Source organism: Xenopus tropicalis, chromosome 6 (assembly GCF_000004195.4).
Source record: "Xenopus tropicalis strain Nigerian chromosome 6, UCB_Xtro_10.0, whole genome shotgun sequence".
Lineage (NCBI taxonomy): Eukaryota > Metazoa > Chordata > Amphibia > Anura > Pipidae > Xenopus > Xenopus tropicalis.
Genome location: NC_030682.2, coordinates 24,209,434 through 24,233,631, shown reverse-complemented (window position 1 = coordinate 24,233,631; position 24,198 = coordinate 24,209,434). Strand labels below are relative to the sequence as shown.

At 40.6% G+C, this 24,198-nt stretch overlaps 2 protein-coding genes across 4 annotated transcripts in view; one reads left to right on the top strand and one right to left on the bottom strand.

The window, feature by feature from the left end:
- wac (WW domain containing adaptor with coiled-coil) overlaps positions 1-10,309 on the top strand; it is a 32,419-nt gene extending 22,110 nt beyond the window's left edge. For 2 of the 3 annotated variants that reach the window (XM_012964593.3, XM_012964589.3), the window contains 7 exons: positions 863-1,102; positions 4,300-4,422; positions 5,127-5,275; positions 5,713-5,831; positions 6,209-6,392; positions 8,694-8,821; positions 8,923-10,285. In XM_012964593.3, coding sequence (XP_012820047.1) covers positions 863-1,102; positions 4,300-4,422; positions 5,127-5,275; positions 5,713-5,831; positions 6,209-6,392; positions 8,694-8,821; positions 8,923-8,992 — 1,013 coding nt within the window. In that variant the 3' untranslated portion in view covers positions 8,993-10,285. 3 annotated transcript variants of the gene reach the window in all.
- Positions 10,310-17,385: 7,076 nt separating this feature from the next.
- On the bottom strand, positions 17,386-23,234 carry LOC105947592. The gene is made up of 3 exons (XM_031904546.1): positions 23,054-23,234; positions 19,063-19,446; positions 17,386-17,686 (listed from the first exon to the last, which is right to left on the bottom strand). Exons 1-3 carry the CDS (start codon positions 23,202-23,204, stop codon positions 17,430-17,432), a joined length of 792 nt encoding a protein of 263 aa, XP_031760406.1. The 5' UTR covers positions 23,205-23,234; the 3' UTR covers positions 17,386-17,429.
- Between the last annotated feature and the right edge of the window lie 964 nt (positions 23,235-24,198).

The following is a 24,198-nucleotide window of genomic DNA, read 5'->3' as shown; positions in this document are numbered from 1 at the left end:
ATATAAACTTTAGTAGCGTGTTCCTTTATGGTGAGAATTAAGTTAAACGCCTATTTACTCTCCTACTCACTCAGAAGCCTTATCTAAAGGTTATTTTATGCTAACATTTGGTTGTGAACTTTTGGTACATTTGTTACCTTATTAGCTTAGGGGGCCCCTGACCAAATGATGGCTTTCTTAGCAGGACTTGAACTGGAAACTCTAAATGCAATGGGGGTATTGTAATAATTTATCTTGCTATGGCTTACTAGAGAAGTAGCAATCAGGTGGCTTTTACTAAAAACCAGCTTCTGGTTGCCATTGGTTACTAGAAGTGGGAAACTTTGTGCCTTTTATTACATAAGTCTTAAGAAAGAAGTCTTAAGTTTGCCCAGGAGCAGTAAGCAATAGCAACCAATAAAATGTTTGTTTTTAAACAGGTGACCAATAAATGATTCCTACTGATTGGTTGCTATGGTTTAGTGGTCCTGGGTAAACTTAGTGCCCTATATTACATAACCGCATACCTTGCTTAAGTTACAGGATAATTTGCATTATATATTTTGTGCCGTCACTTCCCCTCCCCAATTGAAGGGCAGTGAGGTCTCCTATTACTTTCACCACAGCTTTTTCTTCATTGAGATGTAAATATTTTGTGAAATTCCTTATAAAGCAGTGTTTCTTGAACATTTGTTCAAACCTGACCCTGACCCCCATAGCTAGGTGACCAAGCTTTGCCCCCCTTGGCATGTGTGGGTGCAATTCACTATAAGAATGTGTTTAGACATTTTATATATAAACATTTTAATTTGTCAGTGAGCATATTTACACATTTCTTTAAAAACTGAATATATCTAATTCATATGTTCCTTCTGTTTTGTAGAAACGGCATCTTCTGATAAATCCTCCTGTACAACTCCTTCCACATCATCTGCGCCTGGATTGAACCTCTCTGCTGCTCCTCCCTCCTCCTCCTCCTCCACAGTCCCTGTCTCTCCTGTGCCGCAGTCACCAATCCCACCGATACTGCAGGATCCAAACCTTCTGCGCCAGCTGCTCCCTGCCTTGCAAGCCACTCTACAGTTAAATAATTCCAATGTGGATATATCCAAAATTAATGAAGGTATGGCAACTTCTGCAGTTTTGGGCTGTGCTGTAAGAAAATAATGCACTTCATGCATGTGCTTTAAAAGGAATGGATGGTTTATAGAAATGGATTACTGTGCTGAGGGTTAGTTCACCTTTAAGTTAATATTTAGTATGTTAGAATGGCCTATTCTGAGCAACCTTTAAACCTTTTAATTTTTTTTTTTATATTTTTAAGAATTATTTTAAATGGACACAGATTCTAGCAGCTAAAAAAACGTGGTCTTTGTGGCCCCAGTTTTATTGTTACTTAATATTACTGTCTATTTAGGCCCTCTCCTATTTATATTCCAGTCTTATTTAAACCACTGTCTCGTTCTTAGGTCAGTTTAGACCTTAGCAACCAGATAGCTGTTGAAATTCCAAGCTGGAGTGCCGCAGAACAATAAGCTAAATAATTCTAAAACAAAATATAGTATTGAAGGCAAACTGCAGATTGTCTCTGGATATCCCGAGCTACATGCTAGGATTTTTTGTAGTGTTTTAATATGCAATGAAGGGCTTGGTATTTGGCCTGGTCTTTTATGGAGGTTTTGGTGTAAAGCCAAATTCAAAAATTAAAATAAAGGCATAAAAACTAATGTTCAGAGGTACTCTATACAGCATGGTGTTTTATTTGTGGGGTTCTAATGTTTAGCGGCTTAGCTATCTATTTTTTGTGGTCTTGTTAAAGCTGGCCAGCATAGCACTAAATCAAATGCCAAGTATTCATCCACCAAATGCTGGAATGCTTGGGGGAGCTGGGGTTTTATAGATATGGGGCCATTGCCACAACCATGGGTTTTTGCTAGCTTAGTTATCAAGTACTGCAGAGAAAAAGCATATCTGCCAAGTGAATTGTTCATTTTAATAGGGCACCGAGAAATGACATTACTGGCTTCAGGGCGTTCTGTAATATATTTTTATAGATAAGATATTATATATGATAGATTTGGGATAGATTATTGTATGTTATGAGAAATGTAAATGTTCAGTTAAGAAATCCCAGGTGAAATCATGATGGCAACCTCTAACACCATTAAGTAAATGACTACTGGCTGATAAACACTGATACAATCAGGCTGTGTGTGGCTGGCTTAACACAATGCAAAGTACAGACCAATGATATTGTCATCTGGCCTTAACTCATATTGTAATTATTTGTGCTCCTTTGAGCAACAGCTACAGGTGCAGAGCTACTAGAACTACTAGTAGCAGCTACTTGTCACAGCTACAGAAATTGACAATGCTGATAATTTACTGATAAATGTTACTACATGTGTTTTAGCAGAGGCAATTCTCAGTATTCTCTATGGCAGGGGATTTTCTGGCATTTAGTAGTCATGACGAGTAGCTGCTACTGAGTAGCTGTATGTCTTCACCCTAAGGGATGCACAAAAAGAGCATCTCCTTTGTCGCCAAATAAAAGGAGTGCAACATGTCTCTGAATAAACCTCACTGTGTCTATCAGATTTTTTAGTGTATTTTGTTAAGGGGAAACCACTCCTGCTTTTGAGTTGGGATAAAACAGCAAGTACTGTCTGCCATTGGGCACTTCCGATCTTTGCTTTCTGTAAAGCATTTCTGAAGAGCGTCACTTGCTGATTTGGTCACCCAGGTGGCAAGTCAGATTCTGCTCATCTGGATCCTTGTTCCTTTGCTCTAGTGAAGGTTTTTATCTGGCCAATCCCCAATTAGATATCATTTGAACAGGCTGTTGGTTTGAGGTTGTACACAAGTCAGTGTCATCTTGAGCATGGCTAGATTTTGGTGGTGTGCGGGCCAAGTTAACCTGATGGATTACCCACAGGCTGGCAAATTACCCTCAGTGGTGGGTCGTTGGTTGCCTCAGCATTAATATCTCTATATATCTGTACAGAAGTTTCTCTCTGCTGCCATCTAGTGGTATTTCAGCAAATTTTGAAGTGCAAGTTCATATTTACAGGAGTGGTTATGTAATCTTTATTAGGTTAAAGATTATTTAGATTTAGATTAAATACACATGTGAGCAATGTCTGTTACTATGTCTGTTTTAACCACTTTATTTTTATTATACGGCTAATTCACCTTCCCCTATTCGCTTCAAAGAAAAACTCCAAGCAGCACAGATTTGATAATTATGCTGTGATGAGTGTTTTTGGGTCAAATTGCTGATGTCTGCACAGCTCTTTGTTCCCATTTATGTTAATAGGAACTACAAGGGGAAATCGCAAGCATTTAGCAGCCAGCTAAAATATGCCTGCTTGAGAATGGGCTCATTTATTATTAGCCTAATTTTGCTGGTTAACGGCTTTTAGTAGCACAATGCGGCATGACTATTTCTTGTTACAGGTTTCTCCTAGATACATTTTTTTTTTTTGTGTAGGTTTAACCAGCATTACTTCTTTTGGTTGATAGTTTGCACTGGCATGGAATTAATATGAGGTAGTATTATCCCATGATATAATTCAGTCTGCCCATTAGCAAAGGCTGGCAAAGCAGGGTTGGTTTCTGTGTGATCAGCTTTAGTCTGGCACTGTATGGATTGTATAGCTGACGTGCAAGTGTCACTAAAGATATTGCTAGCTCCTGTAGCTTTATATTTACACATTGTTTTTTGATGATGCTACAAAAGTTTACTTTTCAGGTTTAACGGTACAAAAAATCCGTGTGCTACTTAATAATATGGGTTTTGGAACACTGGTTAAAGAATAAGTAAGCCTTTTATTTTAAAATCTTTTAAAATTTTTCTAAACAGCCCCCAAAATAACGCACCTTTCTCCCTGCCAGTACAACTACAGCTCTTTTAGTTACTTCCTTGTCTAATGTGAAACTCCACCCCCTTTTGTTTTCTGAGCACACCTTTTTTTCTGACAATGAAGTCTTCAAAGAGGTGCCTACTGGGCATGCTCTCTGCCTCTTTTCCAATTAAAATCAATCAGGCATGTGCAGTAAGCACCTCCTTTGAGGTCATCATAATCAGAGAGAGGAGGAGAAAAAGGGGAGGAACTTCATGCTAGACAAGGAAATCCGTAAAAGAGCTGTAGTTGAACTGAAAGACTACATAAATCTGCATGCAGGGAGAAAAGTATGTTCTGGGGCTGTACAGAGTAATTTTAGAGATTTCAAAAAAAATGAGATTAATGAGAATGTTGCCTGTGTTTGCGTCCCTTTACTGGCCACTTTCATACTTATTAACTTTCTTATCCTGGTTAGTCCTTACAGCAGCTGTGACACAGGCCTCTCTGCAATCTATTCTACATAAGATTCTAACTGCCGGGCCATCCGCTTTCAATATCACCTCTCTGATCTCTCAAGTTGCACAGCTGTCAGCACAAGGTGAGAACTTGGGGTACTGGGTAATACTTTGTATGATCTTTATTTTGCTCAAAAATGTTGGTTACTTTTGCTTTAACAGAGCTCTTCCACCAGTTGGCAGCTTGTTTTAAGTTTGCAAATAAGGAGGATATTTTGCAAGGATTTTAAATAGGAAAAATAATTTGGTTTACTTCTTCTCAACCACTCTAAATCTTTTTGGTTCTTTAATCGGGTTTAAAATTAAAGTGCCTTCCCTTCAAGTGTTCAGTATTATTTAGTGACTGATATTGCGAATAGGCAGTTCATTTCCCACCCAAACCCTTTTCATAGGGTCATGTTATATAAAATGTTGTGTATTGGCTCATTTTAGTTTTTGAATGTTCTATAGACACCGCCAACGTAGCCCTTCCTGTATAAAACTAATCAGGCACAGGTGGATCTACTTATTTGTTGACCTTGGGGGCTTGACCGTTATGATTATGGATCATGCAGACTCTTTATATGAGAACTTGACAAGGTATTGCCGTAATCCAGTATATTATCTGGGAGGCCATTGTTCCCTATACGCAGGCCAGTAATCTGTCAACCCTGGCAAAATTGGATTGACTAGATTGCTAGGGATTCTTTGTATAACTGATTAAGTACAGTGGAGAAAATTCTATAAACGTTGGCTTTACTTAGAAAGATTTGTGTTTATGGACCATCTCAAAAACAATTTTTTCCAGCTGCCCAGTCTAACCAGTCTCCGATGTCTTTGACATCTGATGCCTCATCACCAAGGTCATATGTATCCCCTCGAATCAGCACACCACAGACAAATACCGTTCCCCACAAACCTCTGCTCAGCACGCCACCTGTGACATCACAGCCAAAGGTAAGGCTTACATTCCTTATAGCAAAAATTGTATTATTGCTATAGTTGTAGCAGTGCATATGTGTGATCTGGTTAGCAGATATCATTAAATCCTTGTGGAAGTACAGAGGTTTTTTTTCCCCTGCATAGATGTGCTGTTATAACACTGTGCAACTAACTGGCCATACATTTAACATAATTTTTTAGCTGAATATGTGAACCTATTCCACTCCATAGCGGAGTGACTGTAATATTCAGCAGTCAGGCTACTTTAGATTGTAACCCCTACAGCATGATTTCAGGGAGTTCATTTAACTTAAAAATACTAATACTAAACTGATGTTTGGTGGCCATTGGTTATTCAGACTGTAGTTTGAAATCATCTCTGAGAAGGCTGTAGCCCTCCCAAATGGAAGTCATCATTGGCACACAATTTCTAAATAACTGTTCTATTGTAGGTTGGTACCCCCGGTTCGAAGCAAGGATCTTCCGCACAGACAGCATCTCAGCAGTCATCGGCTGCTGACAAATCCCAAGGGCATGAACCTACATCCCCTCGAAACCTTCAGCGTTCAAGGTAAGATGGATTTGAGGGTTGCTTTGGCTGCAAGGTTAAACACTCACTGAAGTTAAAGGTTGCTCTTCCTTTGAATATCCCGGTGATCAAACTAGTTCCATAGCTCCTTGCATCTATATTGTTGTGCTATAATGTCTGACAAGTCATGCATATGGGGAATGTTTTTTCCTGTGGGTGCACCCCAGTAATGAGAGCTGCAATGATTCATACAATCATTAGCTCTTATGGTGGGGTCAGAAGTTGGACAGGGGTTGTAAAGTTTTGATTTCTTTAAACTGTTTGATAACCGGTGTTTCAACTGTTGAATGGGGCCATCTTCTTATTCATGTGTTTTCTCCCAGAATGCTAAGTGTGCCTTTTTGTTTTTCAAATTGTAGTAGTCAGAGAAGCCCATCTCCTGGTCCAAATCATAACTCCAGCACTTGTGCATCGAGTACATCAGCACCACAGAACTCGTCTGCACGATCTTCGTGTTCGTTGACGCCTACACTAGCTGCCTACTTCAATGAAAACCTTGTAAAGCATGTTCAAGGGTGGCCTGCTGATCATGCAGAGAAGCAGGTGAATACATTTGTTCTGTGGCTTACATTAGTTACATTGGATATAAAAAGTCCACACACCCCTGCAGGTTTTTTTAATTTTTTTTTTTTTTTTTTTTAAGGAAACCAAGATAAATCCTTTAAGAAATTATTCCACTTTTATTGCAAAATTTTCATCTATACAAAAATCGAAAACAAGTCCGAAACAATTCATTGAAGAAAAAAAAAAGTATAAAGAAATCCTACAAAACCCTGGTTGCATTGGTGTACACACCACCTAAACTTGATTGGACTTGGTTGAAGCACCTTTTAGTTTTATTACAGAACTTAGTCTTTTTGGGAAGAGTCTGCCAGTTTGGCACATCTGGACTTGGAAATCTTTGCCCACTCCTACTTGCAAAAACTTTCCAGATCTGTCAAATTGTCAAGGCGTTTCCTGTGCGTAGCTCCCTACCGGTCACCCCACAGATTTTTAATTGGTTTATTGGATTATTAAAGGGTGTGCACTGTAATGCAACCAGGTTTTTGAATGATTTTTTGCTTTTCCTTCTTTCACAAAATTGTATGATTTGCTTTAAACTTGCCACTTCACAGGGATGTATAACCTTTTTATATCCATCTGTTTTTCAGTTTTATGCATTCCTCATGCAGTGCATTGTTGTATATATCTTGTCAATGATCTAATGTAATGCAGGACATTACAACTGGCCTGCAGTGTGGGGCAAACTATTTTTAAACTTTACTGTGATCCCCCCCTCATAGTTGATGATCTGTTCCTCCCCTACGTTAATATTTGTATAAAGCTGGCCATACATGTACTGATAAATGCTATGAGATAATCTGTATGCATGTGATGGCCTGATGATCTTGACTGGTATCCCATGTACTGTGGTTATCTGTAGGTTTGTGGATCAGGTACAATATTTACCACTGTATCCCAGAAGAAGAAACCACAACCCCTCTTCACTCCCTGCTCTTTCAGTTGTTCAGCTTCTTGATCCAAACAAAGAAAAAGAGAAAGGCACCATACCATGTTTGGCCTCTTTGTCAGATTGCTTTGATATTGTCCAAGCTGTTATAATTGCCAGCTAGCTTTCATTGTTACCATACAGCAATTGTATGTATAATGATGAATGTCATAAAATGCATTTTCACTTTAGATCAAGTTTTATGTTAGGTTTAGTGGACCCTAAATACTCTAAATCAGTGCTGTCCAACTGGCGGCCCGCGACCCCCCTCTGTGTGGCCCCCCACCTGTCTGGCCGCTTTGATGGTTTACCCTTGTGTAAACTTTAAATGGTTTCAGTACTGAGATTAACTGCCCCCCTGCATGGTTCTCACTTCAGATTCAGGCTGTAATCCCTCTGTATTGTTTAAATATGTAATCCCCTGTACTGTTCACACCTTTTAATCTCTGCATTGTTTCCCCCCTGCAGTGTTCACACCTCAGGCTCAGGCTGTAATCACCCACATTGTTTGTCTGTTCACACCTCAGACATTGTATGTACTGCCTGGCCTATGCTGTCTGTGTGTATGCAGCATAGGGTAGGCAGAGTATGGCACATAGGCAGCAAAGGGCAGGGAGGGTATGGCACAAACAGGCAGCATAGGAGAGGGTATTGAACACGCAGGCAGCATAGGGCAGGGAGAGTATGGCACACAGGCAGGGTAGGGCAGAGTATGACACAGGCAGCATATGGCAGACACAGGCATCATAGGGCAGGCAGAGTATGGCACACACAGGCAGCATATGACAGACGCAGGCATCATAGGGCAGGCAGAGTATGGCACACACAAGTAGGTGCCTGTGGAAGGTGAACCTGGCAGGGGTTTGTTCTGGGAGTTTGTTAGCATTTGGAAATAGCCATTAAATGGTCCCTAAGGTGTGTAATTATATGCTGGGGGTTGCTGTGCTATCCACAGGGGAGGAGAAGTCATATGGATTGTAGGGTATGTCTTAATATGACATAATATCATTCTTTCACATATGAATGATGGTTGATATCCCTGCAGTGAGGACCAAGCATTTGGGTTTTTGCTGCACTACCACCATTGTGATAAAATGGGTGTGGTTTGAAGTGGGTGTGGTTTAAAAGGGGGGAGTGGTCAAAACTGGCTTCCATTAGCGGCCCTCCACCATGTATGCGTGAGAAATTCCGGCCCTCGGCACCGCAGAAGTTGGACAGCACTGCTCTAAATCTAATGTATAAGTTTCGGTCATGGGCAATTTGTGGAATAATACATTTCCTTTTATTTTGATACATCCTTCTATACTGTCAACATGGTTTGTTAAAAAAAAAAAAAAAAATTGTTCTTGTTTCAGGCATCAAGATTACGGGAAGAAGCCCACAATATGGGAAGCATACATATGTCAGAAGTTTGTACAGAGTTGAAAAATTTAAGGTCTTTAGTTCGAGTTTGTGAAATTCAAGCAACTTTGCGCGAGCAAAGGTTAGTGGGACTTCATTCTCTGCCATCAGAATGTATTGAAGCAGCATGTTTTTATTGTACAATCAATAACTTTTTTTTGTTTTCCTTGCCTTGTGTTTCAGGATACTGTTCTTGAGACAACAAATCAAAGAACTTGAAAAACTGAAAAACCAGAATTCCTTCATGGTGTGAAATCCTGACTTGCACAAGGTTTTAGAACTGTAAACCTAAGAGCCCAGTCTTAAGATATATGGACTGCTCATGAGCAAATGTTGGACCGTTGAGCTGGACTGTGGACTCTTCATGGGGAGTGGGGACTGGAGGAAGTCAATTCAGGGGAGGCAAATACAAGAGTGATTTGTAAACACCCTTGAAATGTAGATTTCTTGTAGATGTATCCTTCACGTTGTAAATATGTTTTGTAGATTGAAGCCATGGGACGCCCATGTGTATCAGAGCTTTGACATCCAAAACTAATCAATGCTGAGGTGGTTAAATACCTAGCCTTTTTTCATGTACGCGTGTCTGCAAATTTAGCTGTTTTTCTTTTTCTGTTAATTTATCATTCAGAAATCCTCGCTTTTCCAGAAATTAGATGCCGGCAGCGGGCAGTGTTTCCATGTTTGAAACCTCGGAACAGTCTGGGCAGTGTACAAAACATTTTTGCTACATCTCATCCGATGCACCACAGCCTTGTTTAAAAGCAGTGCTTTTGTTAATGTAATTTTTTTTTTGTTGCAAGGAAATATATCCTGTAATTGTTCCTCCCCCACAAAGATCTAGACTCAGTATTTTTTTCCATGCATCTAATTTCCTCCTTTATGGCACTGTTGCTTTGGCACTTTTTTTCCTATTCTCTTTTTCATTCCTGTGTACAGTAGCTTACATTGCAGTGACTGAGCGAAAGCCACTTGTTTGTATAAATTATTGAAAAGTATTTCCACTTGCACCCTATAAGGATCTACTTATAGCAGTTGGGCATGTGTGCTAAAAGTGCATCATTTGCTCAGTCATATAATACAAAAAAAAAGCAAAAAAAGAAAAAAAAAAAAAACCTAGCCCAAATAAGATATACATCATATGGTTGTGTGGGGGAACAGAGGAAACCAAGCTAGTCAGATGTGAATTGTATCTGTTGTAATAAACATGTTATAAGAGAGTTCGGCCTATTCCTTTGTGTGTAAGGTATCAGCCTGTGGAACCCATGCTTAGAAGCTTCATTGCTGACCAACTGCCCAGTGCCAAGGTGGTGCAAGCAATTTTATAGTGCAATTTCCAAGCTGATGTTGGTGTGTCCCCAGCAGCCTGTGTAATAACTTGCTTTATCTGTCTTCTTGGATGTCCTCTTTTTTTTCATTTTAATACTGTTTGTGCCGTAGCCTACTGTTGCAGTCTGCTGTCGATTACTGTTTTTAGCCATCTCGAACCACTCGCGTTTGTCTACACATAGTGGAAAGTCTCAGCTTTGTATATTGTTTTCTAAAATATACAAATAAACAGAAAAAAAAGCCTTCTGTTGATACTTAAAAGCTTTTTACATTTTTTTTTTAAAGGTAAATTGAAGGGTCAGTTGATTTGTAGATAAGGGGATTCCACACACTATATAGTCGGAATTCATTTTTTGTGTCTTTTTCGAGATATCGGATTTTTCCATGTAATTAGCATTGGGGCTTTGAAGGCAGAAATGCCAGGCAACCAAAAAGAGCAATCATCATGGGGCTAGATTTGTTTTTTTTAATGCTTTTCTTTCTGGTCAGATTTATTCATCTTCCTATCGGATGTTCAATCCACTGTCTGGTTGCTATTGTTGCCATATACCCTAGCAACCAGACAGTGGATTGAACATCCGAATAATTATTTTTTCCCATTCTTTGTTCAGTGGCTCTCCAGTTTCACTTTGGTTGCTATTGTTGCCATATACCCTAGCAACCAAAGTGAAACTGGAGAGCCACTGAACAAAGAATGGGAAAAAAGATCATCTCCAAATTGTTTGAATGCCATTGTACATTGTTGTAAATATTAATTTTAAGGTGCCCTGCTCCTATAGATAATATACCTGTTGTAATATAAGGATATCTGAGGTCAATAAGACGTTCCATAGCCGTATCAATGGGGTGGTTCACCTCTGCTTTAACTTGTAGTACGTTATAGAATGCCCTATTCCTAGTAACTAGCAATTGGTTTTCATTTTTCTTTATAGGTTTTAAATTATTTGCTGACCCCGGCAGCCAAAAACTACTGCTCTGTAAGGTTACATTTTTATTATTAATTTTTATTTATCTTTCTATGCAGGCCCTCTGCTATTCATATTCCTATCTCTCATTTAAACCACTGCCTGGTTCCTAGGGTAAAAAAGACCCTAGCAGCCAGATAGCTGCTAAAATACCAAATTGAGAGCTGCTAAACAAAATGCTAAATAACTGGAAAACCATAAGACCAATTGTCGTTTGTCTCAGAATATTAATGTCTGCAACATATTAAAAGTTAATTTAAAGGTAAACTACCCCTTTATGGCATGTTCCGCAGGCAGATAATTATGTACAGATCTTGGAACCTCCAATGTGACTGCTGCTATCATTGTATTGCACTTGGTACATTTTATTAATACACAGATACGTTATGGTGAAATAACCACTAAGCGCTAATTATAACTAAAGGGAGCATTAAGCATACGTTACATTCTGTAGGTTCTTCAAGTAACTTGTGTGTGATAAATAATAATCTTAAATCCAAATTAAGGTAATTGTTAAGGGACAGACTGACCAACACAGGGTACCAGGTAAAGTGCCAGTTGGCCCCCTCTCGCCACAATTAGGAAATTCAAGTGGTGCATACAAGGGCCACACAGAGCTGCCTTCGGTTCATGAAGCTGATATTTGTGTTGTAGCTTGCACTGCCCATGGTTTCTATTTACTAGTGCAAAATGAAAACGTATGGCCAAATGTATTGCACCTCCCCTTCCTGAACATCTGAGATTCCCTAAATTAAAATATACCTTTTATGACAATATCTGAAAACTGAAGTGCTTATCAGAGCAAAATAAAATAAATCTACTGATAAAGGCAGGACTACCTCACTGATAGTACCTATACCATGAGAGGGTACATAAACACAATCTGAACCCTATGAGTGGCAAATCTGCTATTCCAACTCCACCATTGGTCACTATTAACCAGCTGATTAAATCCGATCAGATTAGGGTGAGGTGTTGGGATGGAATGAATGATTGGTATGATGTGGTCTTGGAGGGTAGTAGACCCTGCAGTGCTCTCATCAGGGATCTATATATTAAAGGCAGAATTAATGCACCTATTCACAAATTCCACACAATTCTGCCCAGTCTCAGCAATGTAACCCTCCTCTCAGGTTACCATCAAACAGTCCTGCCTAACGGCTACTAAAATGTGCCTGATGTGTGTTTCGCCCTCTACACTACAGGGCTTTGTCAAAGGCCCTGTGTATGGTTTGCCTGTGTTCATTAGCTTGGAAATGCACAACCCACAATGGAGTGAAGACTTCACTGCCCAATGGGCTCGTAGATCAAATGGATTCTGTTAGTGGAGGGCTAAAGGCTAGCTCTGCTGTTCTATTAATCCTTCAGATGCTGTTCCCTTTACATTCTTTTGACAACACCACTAGCCTCTTGAGCCAGACATATCTATGGCGGGAATGGGGTCATCCTGAAGGGTCTGTTAGAAATGGATCTGGCATCAACGTTATTCTTTTACCAAGCAGGTGAAGACAAATATCTGTCTAACTGCAGTCATTGGTGGCCCAAGAATGGCAACTGACGCTTCCAATGTTCCACCCCAATATATTATGTGTAAGTCCCTTCGTGCCCTGCTGTGGATTCCTGCTATTCCTTCTATGCTATGAAGGAGAACTATAGACTAGAAAAGAATATAGATAGAACCCGGGCATGGGAAGGCAACCGTCTCTACAACTGGGCAATTTCCAAGCACCTTCTGGGAGGAATTGGCGCATGGGAAAAAACATTATTGAAGAACAAAGATATTTAAAAAGGAAATGATGCTTCACTATCTTTAATATGCACCACAGGCGTGTGACACAGCTTATTCTCTCATCAGATACACACGGGAGATATAGGACAGCTCCTTCATAGGTCGGTCTCACCACAGGAATGCAGCCCCACTGTTATGGATTCCTGTGTCCCTGTCCACTGAAGTCCCCAGCCTGGGGACCACACACTGTGTCCCTCTTTAGAGGAGCATAAAACCACTCATACTAGCCACCCTGTGTATCTCCCACTCATATAATATCCTATAACAGGACTTCTGGCCTGCCTAATGGTCTTGGGCTTCTAATGGGGCCTCCTGACTAACCAGCGGCACCCAACCCCAGAAGACAGAACTATGGAATCCATTTGCATTCCATTGACCAGATTCAAAAGGGAAGGGTTTTGGTGGCTGCCATGTTTGCACTGATCCTTAATGGGTAAGGGTTAATAAATAATACCCAGTCATTCTCACAGCCTTTTGAACCTGTGCCATCAATAAGGGTGGTTCCAATGTCATTAGAAAGTGCCTATGGGCCTCATGAATTCTGGAGGTACTTGTGAGTGTTATCCAGATCATGTGAAATAAGCCAGATGGTCTGCAGTTTTATTTCTGTTGTTTTGTGCCTCATTTGCACCTTGGAATGTATGGGTTAAACATAAAGTATGACTGAATGTGGTGCACAATGATATGGGAAACTGTGAACTATACACAGTCATTATACATAAAATAATAATAGGAGGGTGGTTAAAATGAGTGTTATATTTCAGAAGTCAGGTCCCTATCACATTCACACACACTATGGTCGGTTTAGTCAGAAAACCTGCCAGTATGTTTTTGGCGTATGGGAGGAAACCCTTGCAGATAATGCCCTGACTAGGAAAGTATCTCTTGTCTACCTACCCTCTATCTAGTCCAGGCCCTCCAGTCCTGCTCACCTTGCTCCCCAATCTTTGGTGCCTGCTTCCTGCTGCTTCTTATAACTAAATCTTCCCCCCGCATCACTGTGCATGTATGTGCTCATGCACAGGGGCTTTTGGGAGGTAACAAGCTGGTTGGCCGGGTTGCCTAGGGCACCCAGAGATCCTGGCCTTGCACTGGACTTCTGGACCATGCATGGTTGGACTAGCCGACCACGATACTAGGAAAAATTCCGGCATGTCCCGCCACAGAAGTCAGTGTAGGTGTGTGCCTAAGAAAGGTTTGTGCATATGAGAGGCAGGGTAGATGTTATATGTGGGTGAATAAATTTCAGTGGCGGTGGGGGTGCCCAAGGGTCCCCGAGTCCAACACAGTACCATGTTACAAAGCTTTCAGTCCTCCTGGATTTTTATATCAGGCTGGGGCACAGTCATGGTTAGGACATAACAGAGGGTGGGTCTGTGTTCTGAAGACGTTGCCAAAAGCTCCTGCAAGGTTGATGTGTCTGGTATAGGGTTACGTTATTATCGGTGTCCTTACTAGAAGGTGTCCCTGCTGCAATAGGAACCCCCCTGCCAGGAGGAGTGTTTCCCTAAAGAGAAGGTTACAATAGGCAAGAATATAGAGGTTTGACTGGAAAGTCTTCTACTGGCAGCCTTCCCAAACACAACTGCCACGTTCTGTCTAAGGGAAACTCCACCTGATGTACAACATAATTAAAGTACAATGTAAGGATTGGTGAGAGTTTAAGTTGCATTTGGATCTTAGAATTTGCCAGACCTGCCATGTTAATATTATGGGGGATTGTCCAGTTGGCCCTGTAAAATTTCCTGTTTGTGCATGTGAAGTGTATTTATTAGATTCTCATGAGTGCCCCAATAGTGTATTGATTAATATCCATTATTACTAATATCCATTAATAGTGTATTGATTAATATCCATTATTAGTAATATCCATTAATAGTGTATTGATTAATATCCATTATTAGTAATATCCATTAATAGTGTATTGATTAAAATCCATTATTACTAATATCCATTAATAGTGTATTGATTAATATCCATTATTACTAATATCCATTAATAGTGTATTGATTAATATCCATTATTAGTAATATCCATTAATAGTGCATTGATTAATATCCATTATTACTAATATCCATTAATAGTGTATTGATTAATATCCATTATTAGTAATATCCATTAATAGTGCATTGATTATTATCCATTATTAGTAATATCCATTTAGTTTAGGTTCCCTGTGCCTGTATTAGAAAGAGTATAATGTTTCCAACTATTGATTTTGTCTGCAACTGTAGTTATGGTGCGTCTCATGTTAAGATCATAGAGCTTGTGATAAGTAAGGGGGATGCGTATTCCGAGGTAGGTTATCTAGTCTTGTGCCCAAGTGAGTTTATAAAATTCCCTCCAAGTAGATGTTGTGTTATTGCCCAAGCAGAAGGTGATAGACTTCTCCAGACTGATTACAAATATGTCCCCAAAGAGTGGTATTTCATCATAGGATTTGCTATAAAGAGAAAAGATTGTCTGCAAATGGGGTCAATTTAACTTCAGTGTGTTCAGTAATTCCCCTAAAAATCGGCATATCTTGCAAGGTTCCAGCTGTTCCGCTCCTGCTGCCGCCTTTCCCAGGCTGTGAGGGGGAGCCTGCGGCACTGCACTGTAGGACAGGAACCAATCAGCAGCTAGGCTGACCTGATAGGGAACTGCATCCTGTCTTTGCTTGCGTGACTGCAAGGCTGTGATTGGTTATTCCTCTCCTACTGTGTTTCTGGCAGGGACCAATATCCACCACTCATTTCCATCCAGGGACCACAGCAGATCTATAGGAGGCTTCAATAACAGGGCAATTTTTAAAGATAATGAGGAGGGAATTTTTAGTTATGCTGTATGTTTCCTTTAATATAACCTCTTAAAATGAAGCCAATGCTTTATAAACTAATACAGAAGCAAACACAGTATTAGTATTTTATTTATTTATTGATATAATGATACAGAGAAGGAACTAGAGATGGCAATACATGCGTAAGATATCAATCCAGCAGGTTAGAAAGCCTATCCTTTACTTGATCCAGAGGAAGGCAAAAAACCCCTTTCTGAAGCGGCATCCATTTTAATTTAGAAGGGGAGAAAAATTCCTTCCTGACTCCATATTGGCAGTCGGACTAATCCCTGGATCAACTTTCTACTAACAGTATTAAGTATTAACAGTATTAAGTATTAAGACTTAGTTGGAAGACTTGTATAGTCAACCGTTCTTTTTTGTCTTCCTTGTCTAATACTGTTACTGTTCCTGGTTAGAAGACTCTTCCTCCTCGTCTTCTTCCTCCTCGTCTTCTTCCTCTTCTTCTTCTTCCTCATCTGATTCCTCTTCTTCCTCTTCTTCTTCTTCCTCTTCTGGAGTTGTATCTACTGGGTTTTCTACATCACCAGTAGGCACTTTCTTCAGAAGTTTGTAATAACGAACCCTAAAAAGAAAGAAAAATGTATATGATTCAGATTTTGTGTTTCTCGATCCCTCGTGTTTCGGAGGGGATCTTTAGATCGTGAAATGCGGCAGGGGAGGAATTCTAAAAAAACTGGGGCCAAAGTTGCCCTTACTTAGCAATGTAATGGTATTTATAGTCTCTGCTCAGTGCTTAGTATTCTGGAAACCGAATAAGAAAGACTGTGGAGACTTATTCCCTCCCCTACTGAAACTTATCTAACTGAACCAGGACACATGAGTGGGGTGCAGGTCGGCCACAGCTTTATTAGAAAAAACATTTCCTCCTTAGTCCTTGCCAACTGTTTTCCCACATGTACCAACACATCTTAAGGTCCCCATACACCTTCAGATCCGCCTACGGGTGGGCGATATCGGGAGAATCCAGGCTAATTCGGTTGTTTGGCCCTGAGGCCAAACGATCGAATTATAACGACGGGTATAGGCAAAGTCGGTCCGGGGACCGAATCAACGAGCCAATGCAGTCCCAGATCCGACTAGATTTTTTAACCTGCCAGATCGATATCTGACCGATTTCAGGCCTGATATCAGTCGGACAGGCCCGTCGGTAGTGCCTATACACGGCCGATTAGCTGCCGAATCGGTCTAAGGGACCCATATCGGCAGCTAGAATCAGCCCATGTATAGGCACTACCGACGGGCCTGTCCGACTGATATCAGGCCTGAAATCGGTCAGATATCGTTTGGGGACCTTTAATGAACTTATAGCTGTTTTATAACCGAATGCCGGCCACTGCGAATGCAGCGGGCATGTAACAGACATCAATTAACACCAGAAATTAACTGGCCAATCACCCGCCATATGCTGTGACAAGTTTACAACAAGTATAATGAACCATGGTTTGTAGATTATATATGCATGTATATATATATATAGATTTTTTTTTTCAACAAACATTGATTTGAGGTTAGAACAGGGTGGGAAGGAGGGAGATAGGGCTCCGGTCACAGCAGTGGGGGAGAAAAGCGCAGCGCAGGATGAAGAGTCAGGTGGAAGAGGAGGGGCAGGAAATAAACCGGGGGGGGGGGGACTTCCCAACCTCCCTGTACTGCGCGGGAAAGCTGCACCCCTTAAGCGCAGCGCGCGCGGGGGGGGGTCATTCACATATCACTAGCTCCCCAGTCCCTCTGTGCTTTCATTATTCCTTTCAGCGCACTCCAGGACTTACCATGCAACGACTCCCAATGCAGAGAATGCAACAAGGACAGATCCAATAACCAGCACTACTGTAAGGGCTGTCATCTCATGTCCTTTAAGTTTTGGAAAGATGTATGAGCCGATAAAATCGCTTTCGTTGGTCATTGCTGTTGTCCTTGGCAGTGTGGTAGTGATGTGAGTGGTGGTTGCTGTTGGTTCTTTCTTTTTTCCCTTTTCTTTCAGGGATCTGGCACCTTTCTCACTATTATGGGACAATGACTCATCTACAAAAACAACGAAACATAAATACATTTAGAATAGCGTCCGTGCACCATAAAATATCACACCCTGTGTTCAGTGGATCAGGGGGTGCAGCCTCCATACAACAGACAGGGCTTCCCAGCTACATTCATATGCAGGGGGCCTACATGTAGCAGGATAACACACTGCATGCTGGGTTTAACATACAATCCACATTTATCGTACATCAAATCAGTTTCTACCATATACAGGTATAGGACCCGTTATCCAGAATGCTTGGGCCCAAGGGTATTCTGGATAAGGGGTCTTTTCCATACTTTAAGTCTACTAAAAAATCAATAAAACATTATTTAAACCCAATAGGATTGTTTTGCATCCGATAAGGATTAATTATATCTTAGTTGGGATCAATTACAAGGTACTGTTTTATTATTACAGATAAAAGGGAATCATTTAACCATGAAATAAACCCAATAGGACTGTTCTGCCCCCAATAAGGGGTAATTATATCTTAGTTGGGATCAAGTACAGGTACTGTTTTATTATTACAGAGAAAAGGGAATCATTTAACCATTAAATAAACCCAATAGGGCTGTTCTGCCCCCAATAAGGGGTAATTATATCTTAGTTGGGATCAAGTACAGGTACTGTTTTATTATTACAGAGAAAAGGGAATCATTTAACCATTAAATAAACCCAATAGGGCTGTTCTGCCCCAATAAGGGGTAATTATATCTTAGTTGGGATCAAGTACAGGTACTGTTTTATTATTACAGAGAAAAGGGAATCATTTAACCATTAAATAAACCCAATAGGGCTGTTCTGCCCCAATAAGGGGTAATTATATCTTAGTTGGGATCAAGTACAGGTACTGTTTTATTATTACAGAGAAAAGGGAATCATATAACCATTAAATAAACCCAATAGGGCTGTTCTGCCCCCAATAAGGGGTAATTATATCTTAGTTGGGATCAAGTACAGGTACTGTTTTATTATTACAGAGAAAAGGGAATCATTTAACCATTAAATAAACCCAATAGGGCTGTTCTGCCCCCAATAAGGGGTAATTATATCTTAGTTGGGATCAAGTACAGGTACGGTTTTATTATTACAGAGAAAAGGGAATCATTTAACCATTAAATAAACCCAATAGGGCTGTTCTGCCCCCAATAAGGGGTAATTATATCTTAGTTGGGATCAAGTACAAGGTACTATTTTATTATTACAGAGAAAAAGGAAATCAGTTTTAAAATTCTGAATTATTTAATTAAAATGGAGTCTATGGGAGACGGGCTTTGGGTTTCCGGATAAGGGATCCCATACCCGTACAATGGGTAGCAGAATCAAGGTTGCAAATTATATTCCCCCCACTAAATAGATTTTTTCCTCTTTAACATACCTGTTTGCAGATTCATGAGCCTAATTTTGATAGATGGAACAGGCTCGTATAGCTTTCCTTTGACTTTTAGACGGACCATGTATGTGCCGCTGTCTTCGGTTTTTGTGTGGCGAATGACCAAAGAACAGTTCCCTCTTGGAATCTCAGACACAAAAAGGTCATAGAGGTCCATTAAATCAGGAGAGGGGTTTTTCACATGGTTTCCACTCAGGCGGATTAGAGGCTTGTACTCGCTCTTACCCACTGGGATTTTGCCCCACTCAAGCTCTACCTTGAGAGGGTTGAGCAAACGCTCTGTGTAGAATGAACAGGGTATCACATTCCTGGTATTCAGCTGCAGCGTCAGCTTGGGCTTGAACAGGGTTAAATTTTGCACCTTCACAGCTGAAAGTAAAAAAATGAATGAAATAAATTACATTTTGGAAATTTACAGTCCGGTCACTAGCAGCCAACTTATTGCTATAGAGGCCCGACACATTCCTTATTGTGTATGTATGTATGTATATCTTTATTTATAAAGCGCTACTTATGTACACAGTGCTGTACAGTACAGTAATATAGATTGTAAGCTCTACGGGGCAGGGACCTCCATTCTCTTGTGTCTTATCTTATTGCAACTATATCATTTATCTATTTGTGTTTATTGTAATACTTTGTATTTATCTATTATTATCTTAATAATCCCCTGTTTGTATTAATGTATTCTACTGTACAGCGCTGCGTACATAAGTAGCGCTTTATAAATAAAGATATACATACATACATACAAACAGGGGGTTATTAAGATAATAATAGATAAATACACAGTATAACAATAAATACAAATAAATACAAGATACAGTTGCAACTAGAAAGCAAAGTTTGAGAACAAACTTCATGTTGGGCTGAAAAACGTGAAGTCACTGAATGGAATCTAATCTTGGACCACAGTTATATAGTTATATAGTAAAACCACTGTGCAAAGTTGTAATAGTGTCTGAATGGCAGCAATTTAAATTTTCCCTCCGAAAGTCAACGAGTGATATCTGATTGGTGGCTCCACCCACTTTTTCTAACCTGGAACTGTTACCTAGTGGCTAACTCTGCAAAGTTTGGGGACCCTGGGATTAATAGTTACAGGACAGCAACAGTTTAAATTTAAACCAATAAAAGTCAGTGGGTGAATTGTGATTGGTGGTTGGTGACCCCACCCCCTTTTTCTAACCTTGAGTGGAAGTTACTCAGTGACAAACAGTGGGCACCCTGGCATAAATAGTGTGAGAATGGCAGCATTTTACATTTAAAGCAATAAAATTCAATGGATGGAATCTGATTCGCTGTTAGTGGCCCAACCCACTTTTCCTATTTTTGAACTGCAGTCCCCAAGTGACCAAGTGTGCAAAGTTTGGGGAAAATTGTGAGACTGACAGCATTTTACATGTCACAATTGAAAGTAAATAGGTTAAATGTGATTGGCTGTTGGTGTCTCCACCCACTTTTTTCTAACTTTGAACGGCAAATACCCAGTGAGTAACTCTGGAAAGTTTCAGAACTCTGGAATTAATACTTAAATAATGGCATCAGTTAAATATAAACTAATGAAATTTAATGGGTGGAAATGGATTGGCTGTTGGTGGATTGGCTGTTGTTCTAACCCCGAATGCGTAGTCAGCCAGTGACTGACTGTGCAAAGTTTGGGAACCCTGACATAAATAGTGTTAGAAAGGCAGCAATTTAAATTTAAACCAAAAAAATTCAATAGGTGAAGTCTGATTGGCTGTTGGTGGCTCCACCCACTTTTTAAAACCTAAAACTGCAGTCCCCTAGTGACCCACTGCGAGAATGGCATCAGGTTGAATTTCCCCATTGAAAACCAATAGTTAAAATCTGATTGGCTGCTGGGGCCTCCACCCACTTTTCCCAACTCTGGACCGCAGTTACCTGGTGACTAGCTCTGCAAAGTTTGGGGACCTTAGTATTAATATTTAAAGAATGGCAGCAGTTTAAATTTAAACATATGAAGTCTATAGATGAAATCTTATTGGCTGTTGTTGGCCCTGCCCACTATTGTAAACTTGGAACATAGTCATCCAGTGACAAACTGTGCAAAGTTTGGGGACATTAAACATGTGAGAATGGCAGCAGTTAAAATTTCCCCACTGAAAACAATGCAAGAAATGTGATTGGCTTTTGGCGGCCCCGCCCACTTTTCCTAACCTTGAATACCTAGTCACCCAGTGACTGAATGTGCAAAGTTTGGGAACCCTGGCATCAAACCAATAAAATTCAATAGGTGAAATCTGATTGGCTGTTGGTGGCTCCGCCCACTTTTTCAAAACTAAAACTGCAGTCCTCTAGTGACCAACTGTGAAAAGTTTGGGGACCCTGGTGTTTCAATTCTGTGAGAATGGCAGCAGGTTGGATTTCCCCATTAAAAGTCAATAGGTAAAATCTGATTGGCTGTTGTAGGCTCCACCCACTTAAAAAAATACAGAAAACTTTAAATGAGTAGTCACCCAGTGACTGACTATGCAAAGTTTGGGAACCCTGGCAACAAACCAATAAAAATCAATAGGTGAAATCTGATTGGTTGTTGGTGGCTCTGCCCACTTTTCAAAAGTAAAACTGCAGTCCCCTAGTGACCAACTGTGAAAAGTTTGGGGACCCTGGTGTTAATTCCGTGAGAATGGCAGCAGGTTGGATTTCCCCATTGAAAGTCAATAGGTAAACTCTGATTGGCTGTTGGGGGCTCCACCCACTTTTTCTTATCTGGTGCCTAATCCTGCAAAGTTTGGGGACCCCAGTGTTATTACTGTGAGACTGGCAGCAGGTTGGATTTCTGCCAAGTCAATAGGTAAACTCTGATTGGCTGTTCACAGCTCCGCCCACTTTTGGGCATCCAACAATCAAAATATTTTCATTCAGGCTGAGCCCATGACCATGTGATTGAAGTTTGGGGAGTGTAGCCTCAAAGCTGTAAGATTGGCAGCAGTTTCAATTTCCCCATAAAAGTCAATGGGTGAAATTTGATTGGCTGTTGTTGGCCCCTCCCACTTTGCGGTTTTTAAAAAAAAACTTGAATGCGTAGTCACCCAATGACTGACTGTGCAAAGTTTGGGAACTCTGGCATCAAACCAATAAAAGTTAATAGGTGAAATTTGATTGGCTGCTGGTTGCTCCGCCTACTTTTAAAAACTAAAAATGGAGTCCCTTAGTGACCAAGTGTAAAAAGTTTGGGGACCCTGGGGTTATTACTGTGAGAATGGCAGCAGGTTGAATTTCTGCCAAATCAATAGATAAAATCTGATTGGCTGTTCACAGCTCCGCCCACTTTTGGGCCTCCAGCAATCATCCTATTTTCATTCAGGCTGAGCCCATGACGGTGTGATTCAAGTTTGGGGGGTATAGCCTCAAAGCTGTAAGATTGGCAGCAGTTTCAATTTCCCCATAAAAATCAATAGGTGAAATTTGATTGGCTGTTGTTGGCCCCTCCCACTTTGGGGTCATCCAACAAATGTTGCTGTTTCATTTGGGGTGACCCCATGATTATGTTGTTCAAATTTGGGGGTGTAGCTTCAAAGCTGTAAGCATGGCAGCAGTTTGAAAATCTTCCCTGTCAAAGTCAATGGGAAAATAGGGGGGTTCGGAGCGGCGCCACAAAAAGACGGGGGGCGGGATCGCTTAGAAAAGCACAAGCAACCTGCTCCGCTTTAGGGCAAAGAAGTGTGGAGAGTTTGGGTGTTGTACCCCTAAAACTGTAGGAGGAGTAGCGTTTAGATAATGGGGGCGCTAAGAAGAAGAAGAAGCGGAAGAATAAGCTGAAGTGGAAGAACAGTCTGTGGGGTTTCAGCCAACACAATAAGTTAAGACACAAGAGGATGGAGGTCCCTGCCCCGTAGAGCTTACAATCTATATGGGAGGGTAACTTACAGACACAAATATAACTGCTGTAGCACTTCTACTGAGGGGCACATATTGTCATGGGGAAAATGAAATAAAACCATTTATTTACCTGATGTTGAATGAAAAAACAATCCATTTATGATGATTATGATGAAAAAAATAAAGGAGTGAGGACGTACGGGACCCATCCCTGCTGGGAGTCTCCCACGGCCCTCGAACTTCTTCTGCACAAAGACACAACAAACAATGAATAAGAACATGGCTTAGCAACACATTAACAGCATAAATCATATCATCATACCATAACGCCATAATAAAAACAGCAAAGTAGTATATAACACATGCACACACACATATACAGTATCTATATACTCACAGTTATTAGCTTTATGTTTAGAAGCACGGTGTGCAGCACCATAAACCTCTAAACACAAAATGACCAGACCGGTAGCTGTAGCGCAGTACAGGTTCTAGGCTGATGATGTCACAATAGTCATATCCCTACCAGGCTTACTGTTTAACCCCTCGTAGGCTGATGATGTCACAAAGTGACTGTAATTTGATACCTGAGCCTTATGGCTGCCAGGCTGATGGTGTCACAATCATCACACTTGATCAAAAACAAATAATTAAACAGACGAGCACAAAGTTCCAAACACAAAATGGTTTGCGTGGGGGTCATACAATTTTACAGGTTCTAGGCCAATAATGTCATAATGGTTATACCTTGTGGTTACTCTCGAGTTTTAGTCAAATGAAACAGTTAAAGAGACAGTAACACCAAAATAATAATCTATGTTTCTGTTTATTGCAAGAGCTTGATAACATGATGCAACAGTGCTTGGAAAAGCATGGTAGAAAAGTACAGTGGAAATTGTCATTTAAAATCTCCCCCCAAAAATGACGAAATAAAGCATGTGATCTATAACAACAGAAAAGGAAATATAATTATGTTTTGCTATTGTTAATGGTCCGTAATGGAGAAAGCAATATAGCTGGAAGTGGGAAAAAGAGGGCAGCTTTCTGGGATATGTAGGGGATGGATTTCAGCAAAAAAAATATGTGCCACAAAATGTTCAAAAGAAATATATAGAAAAGGCTGGATGTATGCAGGGTCGGACTGGGGGGTGCGGGGCCCACCGGGGCTCCCGCCCCAGGGGCCCTGCAGGTGCCCCAGCCGTGTCCCCTAATCCCCCCAGGGGCCCCCCTAACCCCCCCCGCAGGGCCCCCACCTGACGTCCTCCCCGAGCGCGT